This window comes from Salmo trutta, chromosome 19 (assembly GCF_901001165.1).
Source record: "Salmo trutta chromosome 19, fSalTru1.1, whole genome shotgun sequence".
Taxonomy (NCBI): domain Eukaryota; kingdom Metazoa; phylum Chordata; class Actinopteri; order Salmoniformes; family Salmonidae; genus Salmo; species Salmo trutta.
The window spans coordinates 25,904,870-25,923,940 of record NC_042975.1 but is presented as its reverse complement, the minus strand read 5'-3'; the positions used below and the strand labels follow the sequence as shown (position 1 = coordinate 25,923,940).

At 42.7% G+C, this 19,071-nt stretch overlaps 1 protein-coding gene across 5 annotated transcripts in view; it reads right to left on the bottom strand.

Annotated features, from left to right (window-relative positions):
* LOC115154229 (dual specificity tyrosine-phosphorylation-regulated kinase 1A) overlaps positions 1 to 19,071 on the bottom strand; it is a 40,420-nt gene that overhangs the window by 6,095 nt on the left and 15,254 nt on the right. For 2 of the 5 annotated variants that reach the window (XM_029700236.1, XM_029700237.1), the window contains exons 2-6: positions 8,424 to 8,620; positions 6,355 to 6,474; positions 5,835 to 6,023; positions 3,052 to 3,199; positions 1,592 to 1,878 (exon numbers count right to left, since the gene is read on the bottom strand). In XM_029700236.1, coding sequence (XP_029556096.1) covers positions 1,592 to 1,878; positions 3,052 to 3,199; positions 5,835 to 6,023; positions 6,355 to 6,474; positions 8,424 to 8,543 — 864 coding nt within the window. In that variant the 5' untranslated portion in view covers positions 8,544 to 8,620. Of the gene's footprint in view, positions 1 to 1,591; positions 1,879 to 3,051; positions 3,200 to 5,834; positions 6,024 to 6,354; positions 6,475 to 8,414; positions 8,621 to 19,071 lie in introns of those variants that run through there. The other 3 variants (XM_029700238.1, XM_029700239.1, XM_029700240.1) reach the window with 3 other exon arrangements.

Below are 19,071 nucleotides of genomic sequence, written 5' to 3'. Positions count from 1 at the left end.
ACCCCTTGACTTTTTCCACATTCTGTTACGTTACAGCCTTGTTCTAAAATGTATTAAATAAAAAAAATCCACATCAATCTACACACAATACCCCATGACAGAAATACCTTATTTACATAAGTATTCAGACCCTTTGCTATGAGACTCAAAATTGAGCTCAGGTGCATCCTGTTTCCATTGATCATCCTTGACATGTTTCTACAACTTGATTGAAGTCCACCTGTGGTAATTCAATTGACTGGATATGATTTGGAAAGGCACACACCTGTCTATATAAAAAGGTCCCACAGTTGACAGTGCATGTCAGAGCAAAAACCAAGCCATGAGGTCGAAGGCATTGTCTGTAGAGCTCCGAGGTAGGATTGTGTCCAGGCACAGATCTCGGGAAAGGTACCAAAACATTTCTCCAGCATTGAAGGTCCCCAAGAACACAGTGGCCTCCATCATTCTTAAATGGAAGAAGTTTGGAGCCACCAAGACTCTTCCTATAGCTGACAGCCCGGGACAAACTGAGCAATCGGGGGAGAAGGGGATTGGTCAGGGAGGTGACCAAAACCTGATGGTCACTCTGACAGAACTCCAGAGTTCCTCTGTGGAGATGGGAGAACCTTCCAGAAAGACAACCATCTCTGTAGCACTCCACCAATCAGGCCTTTATGGTAAAGTGGCCAGACAGAAGCCACTCCTAGGTAAAATGTACATGACAGCCCGACTGGAGTTTGCCAAAAGGCACCGAAAGGACTCTGACCATGAGAAACAAGATTCTCTGGTCTGATGAAACCAAGATTAAACTCTTTGGCCTGAATGCCAAGCATCACAACTGGAGGAAACCTGGAACCATCCCTATGGTGAAGCATGGTAGTGGCAGCATCATGCTGTGGGGATGTTGTTCAGGGGCAGGGAGACTAGTTAGGATCGAGGGAAAGATTAACAGAGCAAAGTAGAGAGATCCTTGATGAAAACCTGCTCCAGAGCACTCAGGACCTCAGACTGGGGCGAAGGTTTACCTTCCAACAGGACAACGACCCTAAGCACACAGCCAAGACAACGCAGGAGTGGCTTCGGAACAAGTCTCAATGTCCTTGAGTGGCCCAGCCAGAGCCTGGACTTGAACCCGATTGAACATCTCTGGAGAGGCCTGTAAATAGCCGTGCAGCGACGCTCCCCATCCAACCTGACAGAGCTTGAAAGGATCTGCAGAGACGAATGGGAGAAACTCCCCAAATACAGGTGTGCCAAGCTTGTAGCGTCATACTCAAGAAGACTTGAGAATGTAATTCGCTGCCAAAGGTGCTTCAAAGTACCGAGTAAAGGATTTGAATACTTTAGTGAATGTGATATCAATTTATTCTTTATAATAGTGTAAACATTTCTAAAAAACAGTTTTTGCTTTGTCATTATGGGGTATTGTGTAAAAAATGATTTAATCCATCTTAGATTAAGGCTGTAATGTAACAAAATGTAGGAAAAGTGAAGCGGTATGAATACTTTTGGAATATCAAATCGCAATACCTATAGAATAATGAGAATTGCAATACATATTGTATCGGCACCTAAGTATCGTGAGATCCCTGGCAATTCCCAGCCCTACCCTCTGTCCCAGCTGGCAGGAGCTGCCAAAGTCCACGATCTTGATGGCGCTCCTCTTGGGGTTGCACAGCAGGATGTTCTCGGGCTTCAGGTCACAGTGGATGATGCTGAGCTCGGGCGTGGCCAGGAACAACAGTGCTGTGCACATTTGCTGGGCAAACTTGCGTGTGAGGTTGAGTGAGACACCACGGAAGTTTGTGTTCCGCAGCAGGTCGTATAGGTTGTAGGAGAGCATCTCAAACACCAAGCACAGGTGGCTCCGGAACATGAAGTGGCGCTTAAGGTGAACTGGAGAGAGAGGAGGGAACAAAAAAAAGACTAATGAGCATTTGTTTCAAGTTAGGTTGATACACTAGTGATGTTAACGCATTGGATACACGTTATTGACTTGCGCATGTTAATGGACTGGTTTCCTGGACAGATTAAGCCTCATCCTGGAGTAAAAAGCCTTTTCAATTGAGGTTCTCCAAAACATTTACATATTAGTCATTTAGCAGACGCTTATCCAGAGCGACTTACACATTTTAATACTTTTTTCGTACTGGTTCCCCGTGGGAATCGAACCCAGAACCCTGGCACTGCAAGCCATGCTCTACCAACTTAGACACATCGGGGCGGTCCTGTGTAGCTAGCAGGTAGATGGCGCACTTCCATCAAGATGTTTTGGGGTCTTTCTGGTATTACTATAGTAAAGACTCCATCACAAAGTTGAACAGAGGTCAGAGGTCGTATGTATATGTGTGTGCGCGTATATATATATCAATAACAAAATACAGAGGCATACAGAGGCCTATTATCAGCAACCATCACTCCTGTGTTCCAATGACACGGTGTGTTAGCTAATCCAAGTTTATCATTTTAAAAAGGCTAATTTATCATTAGAAAACCAGGTAGAAAACTCTTGGCAATTTCTCGCATGGAATAGGCTTCACTAAACAGAGCAAGAATAGACTGACGAGTTTCAGAAGAAAGTGCTTTGTTTCTGGCCATTTTGAGCCTGTAATTTAATCCACAAATGCTGATGTTTCAGATACTCAACTAGTCTAAAGAAGGCCAGTTTTATTGCTTCTTTAATCAGAACAACAGTTTTCAGCTGTGCTAACATAATTACATAAGGGTTTTCTAATGATCAATTCACTTTTTAAAATGATAAACTTGGATTAGCTAACATAACATTGGAAAACAGGAGTGACGGTTGCTGATAATGGGCCTCTGTACGCCTATGTAGACATTCCATAAACAAATCTGCCGTTTCCAGCTACAATAGTCATTTACAAAATTAACATTGTATTTCTGATCAATTTGATGTTTTAAATGGACAAAAAAAGTGCTTTTCTTTCAAAAACAAGGACATTTCTTAGTGACCCCAAACTTTTGAACGGTAGTGTATGAGTGAGTGAGTGAGTGAGTGAGTGAGTGAGTGAGTGAGGTGTATAGGGAAAAAGGAGAATCTGGCTGTACCTATGTAGTACTTCATCTCCGTGTCATGTTTGTTCATGAGCTCGAGGAGCCGCACTTCAATCTGGGCTTGATTAAGAAAAGCCTTCTTGTTCTTGATGATCTTAATTGCCACCCACTCCTGCTCTGCACGGTCATATGCCTTTACAACCTGGAGAGAGGCAAGGCCAAACACAAACCATGTAAAAACAATGAGCCAGGCAGGAACACATGCACTAAACAGGGGGGTGAGGCTCTGATTTATTACAGCCTCTTCAGTCACACGCGCATACACACACTCCTGCGCACACACACACTCTACTGCGCACGCTCTCTGCTCTCCTGCGCGCGCAGCACACACTTCCGCGCGCACACACACACACCCGCGCAAATACACTTCCGCAAACACACACACACACACTTCCGCACAGTGAGCTGAGATAACCAGTGAGCTGAGATAAGGTGGGGCTTTACCTAGCAGAGACTTGTAGATGACCTGGAGCCAGTGGGTTTGGCGATGAATATGAAGCGTGGGCCAGCCAACGAGAGCATACAGATCGCAGTGGTGGGTAGTATATGGGGCTTTGGTGACAAAACAGATGGCACTGTGAAAGACTGCATCCAATTTGCTGAGTAGAGTGTTGGAGGCTATTTTATAAATGACATCGCCGAAGTCAAGAATCGGTAGGATAGTCAGTTTTACGAGGGTATGTTTGGCAGCAGTGGCTGAGGTGCACCCATGACCAGCTTGGAAACCAGACTGCATAGTGGAGAAGGTACGGTGGGATTCGAAATGGTCGGTGATCTGTTTGTTAATTTGGCTTTCGAAGACCTTAGAAAGGCAGGGTAGGATAGATATAGGTTTGTAACACAGTTTGGGTCTAGAGTGTCTAGATAATTTTAGAAAGAGAGAGTCCAAATTGTCTAGCCCAGCTGATTTGTAGGGGTCCAGATTTTACAACTCTTTCAGAACATCAGCTATCTGGATTTGGGTGAAGGAGAAATGGGGAAGGTTTGGGCAAGTTGCTGTGGGGGGTGCAGGGCTGTTGACCGGGGTAGGGGCTAACGTAGGCTAATGTGATTAGCATGAGGTTGTAAGAGAAAGGAAAGAAAACACTGAAGTTTGTGGAAATGAATGTAGGAGAATATAACACATTAGATCTGGTAAAAGATAATACAAAGAAAAAAAACAACCTTTTATGCACCATCATCTTTGAAATGCAAGAGAAAGAGCATAATGAATTATTCTAGCCCAGGCGCAATTTAGACTTTGGCCACTAGATGGCAGAAATATGTGCAACGTTTTAGAGTGATCCAGTGAAATCTTGCATATCTATTCATAATGTTGTATCAAGACTGCCAAAATGTGCAAATTGGTTTATTCATACATTTTCAAGTTCATAATTGTGCACGCTCCTCAAACAATAGCATGGTATTTATTCACTCTAATAGCTAGTGTTAATTGGACAATGCCATTAGAATAACAAGAATTTTCACTTCCTGCCCATATCAGACATGTCTATATTTTTTTTCTTACAACCTCATGCTAATCGCATTAGACTACGTTAGCTCAACAGTCGCGGACGGGACACCGATCCTAAAGAAGTTTTAATGTTCAGCGTGCATGCCTGAGCACGCATAGAAGTACCCGGCCTGCTTCTCACAAATATCAAAATGTAGGAAAGCACCCAGCTTGGCTTCTCAGTCATTTTTTCTTCACCTCACACAGCAAGTCAATAAAGTGTGTGTATGTATGTGTATACATACATACATACATACATACATACATACATACATACATACATACACACACACACTATAGCATATCTGTCCCATTCATACTTTCCTTGTCAATTCCTTAGCTTATAGGCTTTCTGAAAGTAGGCTAAGGTAGGCCTTGTTTTTTAAAATGTTTTAAGGAAAGGATATTTGCTTGTCTGACATACGCTGCTGGCTTTGATTGACAGGTGCCTTTACTTGGTGAGTGAGTACGCTGATTCTCTATATGCATATGTTCATGCAGAAAGTTTTCTAAAGTAGCCTGTCTGGACTACATCTCTTTAATAAGAATCAAACGCTTGTAAAAGACCTATTGTCAGTAGCTTCGGCTACATTATTTCTCATTACGGCTTCCTCTCTTTGAAGAACATATGCCAATGCCATTGAATGACTGCAGCAGCAGGGTTTGTGGCAGTATGTGAATATTTTGGGGAAAGTGGGAGAAAACCCATCGGACTTTGTTTGAATGGTTTTGTGCGTCAAAAAAATAGAAAAAGCCAACAGACAAGAACAAGGTAGGCATACATTTTATTTTGACTCCATTAATGTGTCAACATGAACATGTGACACATCCTCTTTAACCTGGCACTTACATTTATCTATTTATTAATATGTATAACTAATAGCCTGATTAATAATAATGAAAATGGCATGATAATAACGAAGTGTAATGGCTTGTTTCAAATAGGTTTCATTAAGAAGCATGTCCATGTAAATAAGTAGACAAACAGAATTGTGACCTAACCCCCAGAACGGTTATGTCGGTGACCATGTACATTGGCCTGGCCAATTACGTAACCTCAAATTCCAAGATCTTCACAGCCCTATCAGCGATTCCGCCACAATGTGTGAGCCTCTGGTTAAATACTCATGTATCATTTTTGAAAACATACATGTCAGGTCAATCTTAAGGACCATGTCTAGCCCTTTAAAGGCCTGGTGGTGGTTGAAACAATACCAGATGAGCTTCTGCAAAAAGGTAACTGCTCCCCTGGTGGTTGACAATACATGTATGTCATGTGACTCACTTGTCCAAACGAGCCTTTGCCTATCAAGGAGTCGATCTCGTAGCGGTCCATCCATTTCTCCCCGTTTTTGACGATGTAGTCGTAGTTGTCATCATCATAGCCGTCGTTGAAGACCTTCCTCTCTTTCTTGTGACTGGAGTCGTCGCCCTGGCCCTGTTGGTGTCTCCGCTTCTTTTTTGCATAGTATACCTGCCAACAAAATGGTGTTGTTACTAGATTACCCATCAGGTTGGTGGCACACAGAGCCTGGGAGGTGGTTGCTAAAAGGTAGGCCCTAACCACCACTATGCAGTACAAGCTGAGATTGCATGGGATGTTGTCACTATTCGATTCAAATCTTCAAGTGATCAGTGCAGGCCTGATTTTCTCTTATTCAGGCTTAACAGATGTTTTATTTACAAAAAATTGAATTTGAGTAGGGATCAATCCTTCCGTGTATGTGTGTGCAGCCCTGGCCTTGAGCGACCAGAGTTCCAGGTACAGGTGTAGTGTGTGGCGTAGGGAGAGTGGTGGAACTTACCTCGTTGATGCATTTGTAGGTTTTGATCAGGTCAATAGAGAGCTTCCTCAGGGGAGACGAGGACGGGTCACGAAAGCACTGGGGCATGCGCCTCTGTAACATGACAACATCAGGGGTCACCTTAAAACAGACGCACCAAACACAGAGAACATCACCGTTTCAGAAACACACACTCACCTGTATCTGTTGTTTATGTGGCAAAGGTTGCTATGCATGACATTATTTAAAAAGGACAGAACAGTGTCCCACAGGGATCGATTATTGGTTTGGTTCTTTTTACTATTTATATTAACAAAATTGGTTTATAAAAAATGAAATGCACTTGTATGCAGATGACACTGTGGTGTATGCCATTACCCCCACAGCTGACCAGGCTCTGTATTTCCCTGCAGAAAGCCTTTCTTGAACTGAAATTGGTACTTAATGCAGGTAAAAACCAAGTATAGGATATTTTTCCAAATCAGGTAAAAATGTATCTGATGCATACGTACTTTGGATGGTGCCCTTATTGATTGTGTCGCCACGCATCTGGATTGAGAAAAAGCTATCTTTCAAAAAGAATGTTGATGAGGTAGTTTAGAAACAGGTCCGGTCTTCCGTTAAAGAGAAGGGAAAAAATTGCCTGTAGCACTCCCTTCTGTCATCATGAAGTGCTTTGAGAGGCTAGTTAAGGATCATATCACCTCTACCTTAGCAGACACGCTAGACACACTACAATTTGCATAATGCCCTAACAGATCATGCGATCTCCATTGCACTGCACACTGCCCTATCCCGTCTGGACAAGAGGAATACCTACGTAAGAATGCTGCTCAGCCTTCAATACCATAGCTCCCGCCAAGCTCATCAATAAACTTGGGTCTGAACCCCGCCCTTGCAACTGGGTCTTGGACTTCCTGACGGGCCGAACCCTGGTGGTGAAGTTAAGCTACAACACTTGCGCTACACTGATCCTCAACACGGGGGGCCCCACATGGGTGCCTGCTCAGCCCCCTCCTGTACTCCCATGACTTTGTGGCCACGCACGTCTCCAACTAAATCAACAGTGGTAGGACTCCACCAACGAAACAGGCTACAGGTTGAGGTGAGGGGCCTGGCGAAGTGGTGCCAGGAAAATAAACTCTCCCTCAACAAAACGAAGGAGCTAATCGTGGACTTCAGAAGAAAGCAGAGGGAGCACACCCCCATCCACATCAACGAGACGGATGGGGGAAACTGGAACTAGGAACACATGGGAAACTGTAGAGCGTGAAAAACCCAGCAGTGTTGCAGTTCTTGACACAAACCTGTGCACCTGGCACCTACCACCATACCCTGCTCAAAAGGCACACATCTTTTGTCTTGCCCATTCATCCTCTGAATGGCACATATACGGGTCCCAAGGCTTACAATTCCTTCTTTAACCCGTCTCCTCCCCTTCATCTACACTGATTGAAGTGACAATAGTGGATCAAAACTGTCACCTGGATTCACCTGGTCAGTCTAGGTCATGGAAAGAGCAGGTGTTATTAATGTTTTATACACTGTTCATATACATTTATATTCCATACTCGGACATTGCTCGTTCTAATATTTCTATATTTCTTCCTTTGTGTGTATTGTTTTATATTGTCAGGTATTACGGCACTGACGCTCTGCTTAAATAAAGGAGAATTTGGTGAGGGCCTGATATCAGAAACACACACATGGGCAGCAGCCACTGAAGTCATGGGCGTGTTTGACAGCACCCTGCAGATTATTTTGGTAATAGCCATGACTGTCGTCAGTAATAAAATCAAGTGAGAAATCACCCTGTTTATTATTAGTCCACTGTCCTGGACACGCAGGCCGTAATGTTGCCTGTACAGTAAGAATAACAAGTGTTCACGGCGGGTCAGGATATATTTTACTAGGAAAGGCGGACAGCAAGCAGTATTGTGTAAAGGAAGCCACAGGCCGCACGGCTTGGGGTAGCACCACTTTGTGTGGGAGTGTGTTTTGGTGTATGCGTAAGGTTGTGTGTGTGTGTATTTATAGCAATGTATGTATGAGTGTACTGTATATTGTGTGTGTAGCTGTACCTAGCGTACCTGGCTGGCAATAGACTGCTGCGCCTGCTCGCTGTGGGGCAGAGCCGGCACAGACGGGTCAGTGTTCTGTTGGCGCTGCTCACTGTACTGCTGGTGCGAATGGGGAATGGGAGCAGCCATCAGAAGCCCAGAAGCGTGGAACGAAAACACGGGAGCAAGCTGGACAGATGAAGGTTTGCATGCTGAAGTCTCTTCTCCTGAAAAAGAGGGACATGTTAGTTTCTGATAGATTGTCACAAGGCCCCATTCTCAGTGTGAACCCTTGCTACTGTGTTCCTTTACATAAATGATACAACTTCAATTATGTAATTGTGGTTTGAATAAATCACTGCGTTTGTATATCAGAGCAAGTCTTAACATAATGATTGCATCAGTGATTATTCCATATACCATCAACTTCCCATTTAGCTGTAGCAATTTTGGAAGACTGCATCCTACACATGACCCAAAATGTATACACAAAAACAAGCACCAATGACCTTTGCGACAAGAAAAAAAAGCTACAAAAAGAACCATGGCAGGGAGATTTGATGTCTGTACACTACTAGAATATTTCATCACATCCCCGCATGATGCCAGAACTAAAAAAGCATGGCGCCAGATTTGAAGTTAATAATTGATTAGGAAAACTGTTACAAAAGACCCAAAGCAATAGCTTCAACATTATTAATTGGGCAGAATAGAAGCACAACGATGTCAAAGGAAAGCATGCCGTGCAATAAACTGAGACATGGGCTATGAAAATCAGTTGGAAAAGTTATTTAACCCCTCAAATAGCCTTCCATCATATTCTCAAAAATGTGCAGTATAACTCAAATGTTTGATTTTCCCCAAATGATTAAAATAGACTTGTTTATAACAAACACTTTTTTAGCATTATGACATACAGTAGGCCTTAATGTAACTCAACTACAGAAGCTGATGATTAAAGAAAAGCAGAAGAAAAGTGCTCCAGGGGGAAAAAGTATTAATTCAGTCCCAAATAGCTAGCTGACCATTGCATGACCCTCGGCTGGACTCATGGCCTATGAGACCTATGAAGGAAACTTCATATTCCAGGGAATATTCTAATGTGGTGTGCTCAGCAATAGTTAAGCAATAACGAATGAGAACCCAGGAATTATTGTGTGAATAACTATGGGCTGTTTGAGGGCCTTATTGCTTCTATAAAACAGTTGCCAACACATTACAAATGTTATTATACTGAGTAAATGAATTGTATCCTACCACCATACAATATAGCATGGGCAAAAGCCAGTTGTTAGTTCTGAGATTCTGAAGTTGCTAGCAAAACGGGCTGGTCATTCATTCTATTTGCAATGGTTGCTATGCTAAAATCATTGGCATTTAGCTATGCGGGCTAGCTTCACAACATGACCAAAAGTATAAAGACACCTGCTCGTTGAAAAACTCATTCCAAAATCATGGGCATTAATATGGAGTTGGTCCCACCATTGCTACTATAACAGCCTCCACTCTAATGGGAAGGCTTTCCACTAGATGTTAGAACATTGCTGCAGGGACTTGCTTCCATTCAGACACAAGAGCATTAGTGAGGTCAGGCACTGATGTTGGGCAATTAGGTCTGGCTCACAGTCGGCGTTGGAATTTATCCCAAAGGTGTTTGATGTAGTTTAGGTCAGGGCTCTGTGAAGGCTAGTCAAGTTATTCCACACCGATATCAACAAACCATTTCCGTATGGACCTCGCTTTGTGCATGGGGGTATTGTTATGCGGAAACAGGAAAGGGCCTTCCTAAAACTGTTACCACAACTTTGGAAGCACAGAATTGTTGTGGTAACAGTTTGAGGGGGGACCAACTCCATATTAATGCCCATGATTTTGGAATGAGTTTTTCGACGAGCAGGTGTCTACATACTTTTAGTCATGTTGTGAAGCTAGCCTGCATAGCTACATTATTCCTCCTCCACTAAACTTTACAGTTGGCACTATGCATTGGGGCAGGTAGCAGTCTCCTGGCATCCACCACACCCAGATTGGTCCATCGGACTGCCAGATGGTGAAGCATGATTCATCACTCCAGGGAGAAAACGTTTCCACTGCTCCAATGGTGTTAAGCTTTACGTCACTCCAGCCGATGCTTGGCATTGCGCGTGGTGATCTTATGCCTCTGTGTGGCTGTTCATCCATGGAAACCCATTTCATGAAGCTCACAACGAACAGTTCTTGGGCTGATGTTGCTTCCAGAAGCAGTTTGGAACTCGGTAGTGAGTGTTGCAACCGAGGATAGACAATATTTACGCGCCAGGCGATTCAGGGGTATCATTCTGTGAGCTTGTGTGTCCTACCACTTTGCGGCTGAGCCGTTGTTGCTCCTAGACATATCCACTTCACAATAACAGCACTTACAGTTGACCGAGGCAGCTCTAGAAGGGCAGAAATTTAACGAACTGACTTGTTGGAAAGGTGGCATCCTATGACGGTGCCACAGTGTGGCTAAAATAGCCAAATCCACAAATTTGAAGGGGTGTCCACATTCTTTTGTATATATAGTATACTTATCCTTTGCTAGCAAGCCAACTAAAGTGAACACAATCACATCAAGAAGCTAAAATGACAGCAAACTGTGCACTTTCATTTGTTTAACCTTTGTTTATACTGCCATTTCTTTGGATATATACACACGATAATGATCTTGATAAATGAATTGGCTTGGCTCAGAGACGCTGTCAGTCTCGTCCATATGCACTTTGGGCTGTGGGACATTAACAGTTCTATTAGATTTGATCAACAGGCATTTACAGGAAAATGTGGGTATTGTGGTGCTATAACTCCCCGCTATCAACCAATTAGCATCCAGGATGCAAACAACCCGTTTTATAATCCAAGATAGCTTTTGAAATGAAATCCTAACATACCCAGACACCACACAAATTACAAAATCACAATCAATGGCCCCTAGTTGCTTTGTAAAGATGAACTGTGACGTTCTTTGTCCTTTTGCACAGAGAGTTGCTCCTTGGCCAGTGGCATGCAGGGTGAAATCAGATCACAAAAAAGCAGCAGCACCTGTCAGCGTCTAAAGTGTCCTACAGCGCAGTGCGACTCGGAGTCTGCTCGCCCTCAGATCAGGTTTCATCCCAAACAGTACAAACCCAGAGGACACAGCCCACACAGTCATGCTTTTGTCACACGGTTGCTCTCGATAACATTCCGGATGGTCTCTCAATTAGCTGCCGAGATTTGCCAGTAAAAGTAAACGGAATAATCAGCAGTCAGTTACACCGCAAAATAAAACGTTATAAGGCACATGTAGAGAGTTCTGTGCATGAAGCTCATGTTTTTGCCAGGGTAACTAAAGGGGCGGAGGTATCTTTGATCATGCTTGGTGAAATCAAAAGACGAGGGATGAGGGGGGCTGTGGAGGCTCTCATTGAGTGTACCCTCTCAGTCTGGGTCGTCTGCTGGCAAGTGACTCAGCATCATGATGGGAGCATCAGCCAAAGTCAGGCCTACCTCCCTACCTTTAACCTACCATTCCACCACCTCACACTGAGAAACTCTGCGTCATCGCACACACAACTCATTCCCAAATACTGCTCTGGCAGCATAGCCGAGAGAGAGACAAGCGAACACAATGCTATATTCCCTTAAATCCCTGGGTAACGTCATCTTTCAACACATCACTCTGGATTATATTCTTCTAATCCCTGCTGCTGCAATTACTATTCAGTTTCCCCATTGCTGTAGTGAAGAAAATTAAAGCACTGCAAAAAAAACTCAAAATGATAGACTCAAGCAACGTTTTAAAAAGCAGATTTAACAGTCATGCTTTTATCAAGTAGGCAATATGCAACAGAGTGGCATTTTCTACAAAAACAGACAGCTAGCATTTATGCTAATTGTTAGCATTTTTGTATTCAAGAGAATGCATGCCTACTAATATGCACAGATGGTCATGATAAGGTTAAAATCCTTATCACAGCTCCATCCTTGTAATATCCCAAAAATATTTCACTTTGTGTGTGACAAGGACAGGCACAATGCACGAAAACGCTGTAATACCTACAAAACTGCCAGTGGAATCTCTCAAAATTATAGATATTATGTAGCCTAAACAGCACAAGGTAATCACGAACTTCAGTAACCCAAACTAATTTTTACTAACTGCTGAATATGCACATAAAATCTGTTTGATCAATCAACAGCCTGAGAGTGATTTTGAAAAATGTAAATATTACATTAGTGAAATGTTTTACCATTTATTCCAAAAGCCAACCAAGATTGATGGTCCACAATACATGGAGGGTCTGGCACAATATGGTATGCCAGATGAATGCTGGGCCCTCATACCATCACGGTCACCTAATCACCCCCAGTTTACAATTGGCTCAAATCATCCCCCCTCCTCTCCCCTGTAACTATTCCCCAGGTCGATGATGTAAAAGACAATGTCTTCTCAGTCAACTTATTTGGTAAAATAAGGGTTAACAAATAAAATAATAATTAAACAAATGATTTGGCTGTTAGTTTAAGATCTATAGATTTTTTATTTTTATTTTTTTTTTACAAATCTCTAACATCTAAAAACACTTAAGTGATTAGTCTTCAATAACTAATTAGGCTAGCCAAAAGGAAAAAAATATATCCCATAGAAGATGGACAACTTGCTAACATTTCAATATTCACAGTGGTTCCCCTATATGCATTTAGCAGCATTTTAAAATCATGGCCGCCACTGACTAAGGACCATAGCTTTAAACAATCTTGAGTTGAAGTAGAAATACATTACAACAAATCACAGCAATACTTTTTTTTTTTATATGATCAAAAGGCACCTAAAAATATATAACCAATTGGGTCATTAATTCACAGGTTTAGGAGAATTTTAGGAGAACTCTGGTTTGGCACGTTCTCCAAAATCATATTGGTGCTTTTGACTAAGCACACTTGATCAACTGTCTACTAAAATCATTCACACATAGTATAAATCTAATGTCTGATCACATGTAAATACATGTATAATTTAAAAAAAGGCATGTACACGTGCATCTGGCAATCAAAAATTACAACTTGTGTAAATTATCAACACACCAAAAAATCCCACTTGCAGATAATCTATGGTCGTATTTACACAACATTTTCTAAACGGGCAATTCCTAATGGCATTATTTTAAAATGGGATAAGGTGAATAAGTAGTAGTAGCTATAATAGACATTCCAGTTGCATCAGTTGTTTTACTTGACTGATTCAACCGAGCAGTGAAAACAAGGCTATAGCCCTGTAATCAAATCTTCTCAGTTCTATTTTGAAATCTCAGTCTGCCTACAGTGAATGGGAATTCTACAGATCATTAAGTACTCATTTATCAACATCTTTCATTAGGCAACACAACGCAGCAGAATCAGAGTAACCACCCTTCTGAACCCCAGCAACAGTTCCTAATTAGCATAGCCTACCACCAGGAAGAAACAGTACGATTGGCGTGTGCTATCTCTGGCTTGCCCAATCAGAAGACAGTATGCAAATAACCTACTTTTGTTGCCAGGTCAGAGCTCCGATGTATTGTCCAATAGGAAAACAAGTAATGAACAAGAAATGAAATTTCACTTTGTCACATTTCCAAGCTGTTTTTAACACATTATTTGCTGAACGAAATGTATCCAGCAGATTAGAACCTGGAGCCAGTGTCTGCAAGAACAGAGCTCTAACAAACTTCCAGCCTAAGATAAGGGAGTGGAGCCAAGTACCACAACTGTGATGGGAAAGAATGACACTCTTTTTGCTTTTTTTCCTGATATAATGAATTTGGTAATTAGAATTAAATTATATTTAGAAAAAAAGTCTAGAGTTGATACCAGACCTCAATGTAGGCTATTTCCTTTGGACAATATATCATGAATAACAGTTTTAAATAAATAAAATAGAAGTTAATTTGATGAGTACACATTTGAAATAATTTTCTATTAACTTTTAGTTAAGGCTATTGTTCTTTTTAATAGAGGGGAGCATTTAGGACTGCGCCAATACAATCTCCGCAAAAGTCATATCAGCTTTTTAATGCACATTTTAACGCACTCTTAGTTGATTCTACTAGACCGCATATGGTTGGGAAATCCAACCAGGCTGAGACAGCACATTTACGATTGCTTTTACAGTAAACTGGAACTCCAATTTCTCCTGGACAGGCAGGTGTAATCTCGCAACAAAAAATAAGAAAAAAAGTGGGGCCATGACTTTTCCCTCAAAACTGTGCCGAAGATCAGTGGCAACTAAAGTGGAGTTGACTAACAGTCCCCCAGAGGTTAATTGAAACTATAGCTACATCAGTTTTAATTGATTCAATCACTGGAGGAGGTACCATAATTACACAAATGACAGCCTTAAGACTCAAACCTGGTTAAGTATGGGTAGCTGCAGCCCAATATGGCGACCGGAGAAAGGGTGTGTGTATGGAAAGCAAATGGAAAGCAAATAAGCTAATTGGGCAGATTTGATGACACTCAAGACCGATTGTGTGACTGATTGGGCTGCACGAGTCGCTAAGGCGGCAACCAGTGCTGTATTGACGTGCCTGCCGAACTGCTTTATACTGGCTATTCAAATCAAATTGTATTGTTCACACACGTTTAGCAGATTTTATTGTGGGTGTAGTGAAATGCTTGTGTTTCTAGCTCCAACAGTGCAGCAACATCTAACAATTTCACAACAATACACACACATCTAAAGTAAAGGAATTATATATAAATATTTAGATGAGCAGCAACATGGAGCGACATGGACTAAAATACAGTAAAATAGAATACAGTTGAATACAGTATATACATATATGAGATCAGTTATACAAAATATGTAACCATTATTAAAGTGACTAGTGTTACATGTGGCCAGTGATTTCAAGACTATGTATATAGGGCAGCAGCCTCCTGTATTTATGCTGCAGTAGTTTATGTGTCGGGCGGCAAGGGTCAGTCTGTTATATCTGGAGTATTCCTCCTGTCTTATCCGGTGTCCTGTGTGAATTTAAGTATGCTCTCTCTAATTCTCTCTCTCGTCGGAGGAGGACCTGAGCCCTAGGACCATGCCTCAGGACTACCTGGCATGATGACTCCTTGCTGTCCCCAGTCCACCTGGCCGTGCTGCTGCTCCAGTTTCAACTGTTCTGCCTGCGACTATGGAACCCTGACCTGTTCACCGGAAGTGCTACCTGTCCCAGACCTGCTGTTTTCAACTCTCTAGAGACAGCAGGAGCAGTAGAGATATTCTCAATGATCGGCTATGAAAAGCCAACTGACATTTACTCTTGAGGTGCTGACTTGTTGCACCCTCGACAACTACTATGATGATTATTATTATTATTTGATCATGCTGGTCATTTATGAACATTTGAACATCTTGGCCATGTTCTGTTATAATCTCCACCCGGCACAGCCAGAAGAGGACTGGCCACCCCTCATAGCCTGGTTCCTCTCTAGGTTTCTTCCTAGGTTTTGGCCTTTCTAGGGAGTTTTTCCTAGCCACCGTGCTTCTACACCTGCATTACTTGCTGTTTGGGGTTTTAGGCTGGGTTTCTGTACAGCACTTTGAGATATCAGCTGAAGTAAGAAGGGCTATATTAATACATTTGATTTGATTTAGTGATGGCAAGTTTAAGGTCGTGTCGGCGGCGGTAGCTAACGTGGCAATTTTTTCCCCTCCCATGATTTTATTTAAAGTAGGAGAGCAGCCTGCACAATAAATACATATTGATAACCATCCCTATCCAAGATGGCGTAGCAGTTCAGATCTCTTTGTCTTCGTCTTGTTGTGTCCTGTGTGTATATATATATATATATATATATATATATATATATATATTTTTCCCTTCGTATTTATTTTTTTATATTATAACCTCAGTTTCAACATACTCTCCTGGAACCCGCCTCACCCAATGTGGTATGGATCTGCTATTTTCTATACTCTAGAACCAGAACCCCCCAACAAAAGCTAGCAAGCTAACTAGCTAATAGTCAGTTAGCCACTGCTAGCAGTCATCAGCTAACCTTAGCCTTGTCAACTCCTGCCAGTCTGCACAGCGCGTTTCAACCCAGAGCTTACCGGACTGCTCTTTCTCCACATCTCCGGTTTCCTACCCCAAGCTCTGAACCTTTTCACCTGAATCATCGCAGGTAGCTAGCTGCTATCCGAGTGGCTACCCCCTGGCTAACGTCTCTGTCTCGAAGCAAGCACCAGTGAACCTGGAAATAGCCTCGTGCTAGGCCCATCCCCCGGCAAGCTGAAGAGGTCCATCAGCCTCTCCTTGGGCTACAATACATATTTTGCCAATTGGCCTGGAGCCGTTTTACTGCCGACACAGAGCCCCGCCGATTCCACCACGACTGGTTTACCGACGTAACCCGCCCGAGGGTGTCAACAGACTCCTCCGTCGCGACATCCCCTGAAGGCCCATCCGCTAGCCTGCTAGCCGCAGCCCGCTAGCTGTCTAGAGCATATCGGACTGCTAGCTGAAGAGGACCATCAACCAATTTCTTGCGCTACAATACCTATTTTGCTAATTGGCCTGGACCCTTTTACTGCCTACACGGAGCCCTGCCAATCCAACACGACTAGTCTGCCAACGTAACCGCATGAGGGGGCTACAACAGACTTCTTCCGTCGTGACGTCCTCCCCAAGGCCCCTCTGCTAGCCTGCTAGCTGTCTGAATCGCCGTGTCTCCAGCTCGCCTAGCCTCCCACTGGTCCCAATGATCACTAGGCTACGCATGCCTCTCCCTGATGTCAATATGTCTTGTCCATTGCTGTTTTGGTTAGTGATTATTGTCTTATTTCACTGTAGACTACAGCACTGCTCAATATGCCTTAGCTAGCCCTTTTGTTCCACCTCCCACACATCGAGTGACCTAACCTGGTCTAAATGATGTCTCTAGATACAAAACCTCTCTCATCGTCACTCAATGCCTAGGTTTACCTCCACTTTAGTCACATCCAACCATACCCTTGTCTGTACATTATGCCTTCACTCTATTCTTCCGCACCCAGAAACCTGTTCCTTTTACTCTCTGTTCCGAACACACTAAACAACCAGTTCATATAGCCTTCAGCCGTACCCTTATCCTACTCCTCCTCTGGTAATGTAGAGGTTAATCCAGGCCCTGCAGCACCTAGCTCCACTCCCCAGGCGCTCTCATTTGTTGATTTCTATAACCGTTAAAGCCTTGGTTTCATGCATGTTAACATTAGAAGCCTCCCTAAATTTGTTTTACTCACTGCTTTAGCACACTCTGCAAACCCGGATGTCATAGCCGTGTCTGAATCCTGGCTTAGGAAGGCCACCAAAAATCCTGAAAATTCCATTCCTAACTATAACATTTTCCCACAAGATACAGCCTGCAGAGTTCTGTCATACTATCCAGGTCTGTGCCCAAACAATTTGAGCTTCTACTTCTAAAAATCCACCTTTCCAGAAACAAGTCTCTCACCATTGCCACCTGTTATAGACCACCTTCTGCCCCCAGCTGTGCCCTGGACACCATATGTGAATTGATTGCCCCCCCATCTATCTTCAGAGCTCGTACTGTTAGGTGACCTAAACTGGGACATGCTTAACACCCCAGCCACCCTACAACCTAAGCTAGATGCCCTCAATCTCACACAAATTATCAATGAACCTACCAGGTACAACCACAAATCTGTAAACACGAGCACCCTCATAGATATCATCCTGACCAACATGCCCTCTAAATACACCTCTGCTGTCTTCAACCAGGATCTCAGCGATCACTGCCTCATTGCCTGCGTCCGTAATGGGTCTGCGGTCAAACGACCACCCCTCATCACTGTCAAACGCTCCCTAAAACACTTCAGCGAGCAGGCCTTCCTAATCGACCTGGAAGGATATTGACCTCATTCCGTCAGTAGAGGATGCCTGGTTATTCTTTAAAAAGTGCATTCCTCACCATCTTAAATAAGCATGCACCATAAAAAAAGGTTTTGAACCAGGTACAGATATAGCCCTTGGTTCACTCAAGACCTGACTGCCCTTGCCCAGCACAAAAACATAATGTGGCAGACTGCATTAGCATCGCGATATGTAACTTTTCAGAGAAGTTAGGAACCAATATAAAGAGACAGTTAGGAAAGCAAAGGCTAGCTTCTTCAGGCGGAAATTTGCATCCTGTAGCACAAACTAGAGGTCGACCGATTATGATTTTCCAACGCCGATACCGATTATTGGAGGGCCAAAAAACCCGCTACCGATTAAATCGGCCGATTTTTGTTTATTTATTTGTAAATGACAATTACAACAATACTGAATGAACACTTATTTTAACTTAATATAATACATCAATAAAATCATTTTAGCCTTAAATAAATAATGAAACATGTTCAATTTGGTTTAAATAATGCAAAAACAAAGTGTTGGAGAAGAAAGTAAAAGTGCAATATGTGCCATGTAAAAAAGCAAACGTTTAAGTTCCTTGCTCAGAACATGAGAACATATGAAAGCTGGTGGTTCCTTTGAACATGAGTCTTCAATATTCCCAGGTAAGAAGTTTTAGGTTGTAGTTATTATAGGAATTATAGGATTATTTCTCTCTATACCATTTGTATTTCATATACCTTTGACTATTGGATGTTCTTATAGGCACTTTAGTATTGCCAGTGTAACAGTATAGCTTCCGTCCC